General features: G+C 40.0%; 1 protein-coding gene across 3 annotated transcripts in view; it reads left to right on the top strand.

Moving 5' to 3' along the window:
- Positions 1-7,166, top strand: part of LOC135110395 (uncharacterized) — a 15,347-nt gene extending 8,181 nt beyond the window's left edge. For 2 of the 3 annotated variants that reach the window (XM_064022664.1, XM_064022666.1), the window contains exon 2: positions 1-7,166. This exon is cut by the window's left edge and continues 5,012 nt beyond it. In XM_064022664.1, coding sequence (XP_063878734.1) covers positions 1,224-6,371 — 5,148 coding nt within the window. In that variant the 5' untranslated portion in view covers positions 1-1,223 and the 3' untranslated portion in view covers positions 6,372-7,166. The other variant, XM_064022665.1, reaches the window with a different exon arrangement.
- The last annotated feature ends 334 nt before the right edge of the window (positions 7,167-7,500 follow it).

Genomic DNA, 7,500 nt, shown 5'->3' on the forward strand with positions numbered 1-7,500 from the left:
GTGAAATGTTCAATAGTTTTCTATTTGCATGAAAACGTGTAATATGTGTGAGTATCAGTATTTAATGCTATATTAAGCACCGAAGCCGATGCTCACTTGTTGGTAGTGTGGGGTTAACCTGCTAGTCGCCTTCGGGCATCACTCACGGCCAAGTCGCGCTCAGACAAAGACGGGCAGGATGGTGACCGAGGTAAATACTTTAATTTTGTAGTAAAAACTGATTGTCATAGTGCTAAGTCAATTGCATGTATTGTTAATGAATATTGTAATATGTTGAAAGTGTTTAATATCAGTGTATAATGTTATTTTGTAAGAAATTGAGACCGAGAACTTGTTCGCAGTTCTTACGGTCATGCCTACCTCATCAATAAACGTGTCAGGGAGAACTGCCTTTCCTCGACCCTACGATGATGGGTGTGATCAGTAAAACAGATCACCTGAGAGCCAATTGATGCCCAGCCGGTGCGGCTACAGTAAGAACTCAGCCTACAAGCAAGAAATTGGCTCCATGTGAAACCGTAGCAAGAGTGAGTCACAGGACGAGGGGACGCTGACGTAAGCCTAAAGGTTGACCTCTGAGGCCCCGGGGTCAGCTCTACCCTTGACGACAACCACTCCCTTCTACCCACTGTGCCTCGCCACCATTTTGTAGAACCCATGGTCACAGGCAAGAAAGTATAATATTATGTATGTGCACTGAATTGAGTAGCCTAAGTGAAAATTACCCAGAATTAGCTAGTATTAAGAGTGGTAATTTTAATTGTTCTTTCAGTGTCTCAGTATTGACACAATTAAGTTGTTAGATATGTCTGATACTGAGGAAATTAATGCCGTAGATGGCCTTAGGGAAGGTGAGGGTGAGCAAGTGGACAGGGATCAAACTTGTATTGAAGAAGTTAGTGTCAGGGAGCGAGTGCCAACCGATAAAGGAAGAGAATATCAAGTCAGTGTAACCAAAGGAAGAGCAGAGTCCTGTAAGCGTAAATGGAGCAGTGTTACCAGCAAAATTAAGAAAGGATTAAAAATTGTAATTAGCCCCTTTGAATTAGAGCCCATGTCAAGTGAAGTAATAGAGGCATTTCATCAGTATTATGTGGAATAAACAAAGCTGGTGGAACTAGAGCCAGAAAGGTCAGAGGAGCTAAATGAAGAGCTGGAACACAATCAACAAGTTCACCATGAAATATTAGAAAGTATAGAATGTAAAAGAAAGGAGTTAAAGAATGACAGAGGATCAATTTGTTCCAGCAAACGGTCTAGACATTCTAGAGTCTCATCTACTTCATCACGTTCATCAGCAGCACAAAGAAAGCAAGAAGGTAGCCAGACTTAGAAAGGAAATGGAATATCATGATAGTTTAGCAGAGGCAGAAGCAATGTTCTCAAAGAAAAAGAAAGAGAGAGATTTAGCAGTTGCTAGTGCAGAACTTAATGCTCTTAGCTTAGTTGAAGAAGAAGTAAAAATGCTTCCAGGTAATGATGAAAGTGTAGAGAAGCAAAGTTATCTTCAACAATACATAGAGTCACAAAATGAAATGAAAGCACAAGCAATTGCAAATCAACAAAGTGACAATGCCATGCCTCACAAATATGTTACATTCCATGACCCACAGAAACCTTCTTGCAATAGAGATAATGAATTGATGACAAATGAAGTAGATGGACAAATATTTAGTGAACCTCAGGTAATAAATCTCAACCCTACAGCTCAAAGTCTTGTACCAAGCTCTCGTAGACACACTCATAATGTCAACATGCCTAATAATGTAAATAATGTGAGACAGAATCATCAATCCTTTTCCTATCCTGGGAGAACCTTTGCAATCAACATACCTGATCCCAAGTGGAGCCTCCCTCCAATAGAGCCTAACACTTTTGATGGAGAACCCATGGAATTTCCAAGTTGGTTGAAAAACTTTGAAACTTATGTAGAGTCTAAAACTTCTGTTGGTAAAGAGAGACTTGCCTACTTAGAGAGGTATACAACTGGTGAGGCAAAGGATGCCATTAAAATGTTAATGCACTTTAACTCTGATGCTGACTATGTGCAAGCAAAGAAAATTCTTAGTGATAGATTTGGAAACAAAAGCATCATAGCTGATGCTTACACAAATAAGTTAATGAATTGGCTACCAATCTCTCCGCATAATGGTCCAGCATTAACAGCATTCTCAGATTTTTTGAAGTGCTGTTTAGCTGCAATGAAACACACTTCTTATTTGTCATTTCTGAATGACCCTAGAGAGCAGAGAAAGGTGCTAGCAAAACTCCCTGGACATGTTGTTCATGACTGGAGAAAGCAAGCGATGATATATCTTGATACTAACAGTAATAACACTTCTAGTAGCAATGAAGAGCACCACCCACCCTTTGAAATGTTATGTGAATTTGTCCAGAAAGAAGCAAAAGGAGCAAGCAATCCATTTCTTTCCTGGAATTCAGTAAGTAAGGAAGTAAATGATTGGATCAAAACTCAAACAAGGGCAACCAATTGGAAACCAAGGGAATCAAACATCATGACAAAGAATAGAGGGAGTAGAACTTTCATGGCTAAATCAATTGAGGAAAAACCAATGTGGTCATTCCAAAGTAAAGTAAATGTACAAGCCAACAAACAGTATCCCAAGGACCAGGAAAGTAAAGGACGATTCTGTCACTACTGTACAAAGGATCATGATTTAGATGATTGCAAGGAATTTGCCAAACTTGATGGTAATACTAGGTACAAATTTGCTAAAGAAAAACGGTTATGTACAGGGTGTCTAAAAATGGGTCACAAAGGAAAGGATTGTAGAAGAAGGAAAGTTTGTAAAGTATGTCAGAGATACCATCCCACAGCCCTTCACAATGATGACATGACAAGAACTGAGAGCCAAAGGGTGCCAGCACAAGCAACTCAGCCTAAAGATGATAAACCCACAGTAGTAGCAAATAAGGTCAAAGTTACAGAATCAGTGACACATGACATGCACACCATGATAGTTCCTGTATGGTTACATCATGTTAGTAACGAAGAGAATAAATTTTTAGTGTATTCCCTGCTGGATGAGCAGTCTGATGCTTCATTCATCAAGGAAAGCACTCTGAATAAATTGGGAGTCAGTGGACCATCAGTGTCACTCAATATCCACACAATAAGTGGAAAACAAATCACTGATTCTATCAAAATTCATGGACTTAAAGTAAGAGGTTATAATGAAGAAGTGGAAATATCAATCCCTTCAGCATATTCAACAGAAAACATTTCAGCTGGACGGAGTCAGATACCAAGGACCGAGACTGCTTGTGACTGGCCCCACTTAAAGGCAATCTCTGACAAACTAATGAAATATGACCCAAACAATGACATAGGACTTCTCATTGGTCTTGATTGTGCAGAAGCCATTATGGCAGAAGAGCAAATAGCAGGTGATAGTAAGAAGCATCCTTATGCTCGTAGGACAGAGCTAGGTTGGGGGATCATTGGTAAAATCTCACCCCATTCAAGTCCAATGGAGGATACAGTGGTAGTCTACAGAACAGTGACACAAGAAGTAGAAATCAATGAAGAAAAGAGGGTTAATTTCTTAGTGGTTCCTACTAAAACCAAAGAGATGATTAATCCTTCTCAAGTGAGAGATATGTTTGAACTTGACTTCAGTGATAGAAAGTCAGCTGACACTCCATTATCATATGAAGATAAAAGGTTTATGAGTAAGATGAAAGAAGGAGTACATCAGCTGAAGGATGGCCATTATGAGTTGCCCCTTCCTCTTAAAGATGATAACGTCAAGCTTCCAAACAACAAACTATTAGCAGAGCAGAGACTCAAGAAGTTAAGAGCTAAACTTGAGAAGGATAATCAACATGAAGGTGATTACAAAGTGTTCATGGATGATATGATTACAAAAGGTTATGCAGAGGTTGTACCGACAAAGGATTTAGTTAGGAATGATGGTAAGGTCTGGTACATTCCACATCATGGAGTCTATCATCCGAGAAAGCCAAGGAAGTTGAGAGTTGTCTTTGACTGTAGTGCAAACTACAGGAACCAGTCATTAAACAGTCACCTGTTACAAGGCCCAGACCTTACCAACAAACTTATTGGAGTGTTGTGTAGGTTTAGGCAAGAAAGCATTGCACTTGTATGTGATATAGAGGCAATGTACCATCAAGTGAAGGTCAACCCAGAACACAGAGACATGTTAAGATTCCTTTGGTGGGAAAATGGTGACCTTAATAATAAGATAGCTGAATACAGGATGACAGCTCACCTGTTTGGAGCTACTTCATCTCCAAGTGTAGCCAACTTTGCTCTTAAGAAAGCTGCAGATGACTACGGGTGTGGATTTGATGCAGCCAAGTTTGTAAGAAACAACTTTTATGTTGATGATGGTTTGAAGTCAGTAGCTACAATGGATGAAGGTGTCACTCTTATTCAGCAGAGCAAAGAATTATGTTACAAGGGAGGTTTTAACCTTCATAAGTTCTTGTCAAACAACAAAGCTGTATTAGCTGCAATTTCTCCTCATGAGAGAGCAGATGGAATTAAAAGTTTGGATTTTAGTAAGAATGAAGACACACTGCCTATAGAAAGAACTTTGGGAGTTGAGTGGTGCATAGAATCTGACACATTTCAATTTAGAATAAAGCTGAAAGACAAGCCACTCACCAGGAGAGGCATTCTGTCAACAGTGAGCTCTATATATGATCCATTAGGTCTAGTGTCACCTCTCATACTGACTGGAAAGCAAATTTTACAAGAATTATGTAAGAATGCAGTTGATTGGGATGATGAGGTGCCAGATTATGTCAAACCTAAATGGATAAAATGGAAGGATGAGCTGCACAAACTAGATCAGTTAAAGGTACCTAGATGCTACAAACCTGATGACTTTGGGGAAGTAGAAAAGGTTGAACTCCATCACTTTTCAGATGCCTGTCAAGAGGGATATGGCCAGTGCTCATATATTAGATTAATTAGCAAGACTGGCCAAATTCATTGTGCATTAGTAATGGCAAAGTCACGTGTCACACCTCTAAAAACCATGACAATTCCCAGACTAGAACTAGCAGCAGCAGTGGTGTCAGTTAGAATCCATAAACTCTTGAAGGGAGAACTTGAGTATAATAATGTGGAAGAAGTATTTTGGACAGACAGCAAAGTAGTCCTTGGTTACATTGCAAATGAAGCAAAGAGATTCCATGTATATGTTGCAAATAGAGTAGAAACAATAAGAGATCACACTTCACCAAATCAGTGGAAATTTGTAGAGACACAGTATAACCCAGCAGATCATGCATCTAGAGGCATGACAGCAGATGAATTGTGTAATAGCAAGATCTGGTGGAATGGCCCAGAATTCCTTTGGCAACATAGCAAAATGGATAGCCATTCCAAGTACAAGGTCATAAGTGAGAATGATCCAGAAGTGAAGAAAGTTGTATGCCATGCTGTAGGTACACAACAGCCCACAGATATACTAGAAAGACTTGAGTATTTTTCAGATTGGTTTAAAGCAAAGAGGGCAGTTGCTGTATGCCTCAAGCTTTTGAACAGCTTCAGAGGAAAAGGTGATGGCACTACTAAAGTAAAGGGAAACACATATAAGCCAGTAAATGTAGCAGAAGTGTCAGAAGCTGAAAATGTAATTATAAAACAACTGCAAGCAAAGGCATTCCAGAAGGAAATAAATGTACTGAAATCATCTGCTAACCATAATTCTTTAATTAAAGGAGACAATGGCAAGGGAACAAAAGTGATAGACAAGACCAGTTCCCTCTATAATTTAGATCCCTTCATTGACAAAAATGGTATCATGAGAGTAGGAGGAAGATTGAGGTTTTCTAATTTGACAGATGAATCCAAACATCCAGTCATCCTCCCCAAAACATCTCACATAACCCAGCTGATAATATGCCACCATCACAAAAGGACAAATCATCAAGGCAGGGGCATAACTTTAAATGAAATCAGGTCATGTGGATACTGGATAGTAGGAGGATCATCCCTAGTATCAAGGCACATTTCAAAGTGCATTATCTGTCGTAAAGTTAGAAGTACAACACAGGGACAGAAGATGGCAGACCTGCCTATTGACAGACTAGAACCATCACCTCCTTTTACATACTCAGCAGTAGATTTCTTTGGCCCTTTCTATGTCAAAGAGGGGCGTAAAGAGCTTAAAAGATATGGAGTGCTCTTTACTTGCATGGCATGTAGAGCTGTGCACATAGAGACAGCCAACAGCATGGATACAAGTTCCTTCCTAAGTGCATACCGTCACTTTGTAGGACGAAGAGGGCCCGTAAGACAGTTGAGATGTGACCAGGGAACTAACTTTGTAGGAGCCAAATCAGAGTATGAGAAATGCTTAAAAGAATTAAAATAACAATAAAGTCAGACAAGAACTCGTGAAAGATCAGTGTGACTGGATTGTTTTTAACATGAATGTACCCAATTCCAGTCACATGGGAGGTGTTTGGGAGAGGCAGATACGCACAGTGAGAAATGTACTCTCTGTGTTGCTTGATCAGCATGGTACTCAGCTAGATGACCAAGATCTGAGAACCTTCCTAGTTGAAGCAGAAAATATAGTTAATGGTCGTCCCCTAACTGTGGACCATCTTAACTCCCCAGAAAGTCTTACACCGTTGACACCCAGTAATTTGTTAACTATGAAAACAAAGGTAGTACTGCCTCCTCCAAGCATTTTCATTAAGAAGGACCTGTACTGCATAAAGAGATGGCGCAGAGCACAATACCTGGCCAACCAGTTCTGGTCCAGGTGGAAAAAGGAGTATGTGCAATTCCTACAGCTTAGAAATAAGTGGACAACACCAAAGAGGAATCTCAGTGTAAATGACATAGTTATCATCAAAGATCAGAATTTAACAAGGAACCAGTGGAAACTGGGAAGAGTAACAGAAGTATCTCCTGATCATGATGGCCTAGTAAGAAAGGTTAAGGTCCTGGTTTCAGACTGTAATCTCGACAACCAGGGAAGACACATAAAGGCAAACAGGACCATCATAGAGAGGCCAATACATAGTCTAGTATTGCTGTTAGAAGGTAATGCATAATAATAGACCGGAGCATCCCCGCCAAGGAGCCAATGTAACAAAACATATTATGTGCTAATCCTAGTTTTAAGGTACATACTAATCTTAATTTAAGGTAAATTGTTACACAGCCATTCCCCTCAGGAAAGAGCTCAGATCTCGTAGTGACCTATCTTTGGGTAAGACATAGACCACTGACACACCACACACTGGGATAGCAAGGTCACAACCCTTCAGGTACCTATTTGCTGCTAGGTGAACAAGGAGTACACATTTGCCTCGCTGCACCCAGGATTCAAACCTGGGCCTTCTTCCTTTCAGCCAAGCATGCTAACCACTACACTATGTGGTGTCTTTTTGCCTGTGTGTGTGTGTTTGTGTGTGTGAGTTTCCTCTCTAATCTTTTAAAAAAAATTCAGAATTAAGTTTTTGTGTGTTTGTGTGTGTGTGTGTGTGTGT

This window comes from Scylla paramamosain, chromosome 20 (genome assembly GCF_035594125.1).
Source record: "Scylla paramamosain isolate STU-SP2022 chromosome 20, ASM3559412v1, whole genome shotgun sequence".
Classification (NCBI taxonomy): Eukaryota; Metazoa; Arthropoda; class Malacostraca; order Decapoda; family Portunidae; genus Scylla; species Scylla paramamosain.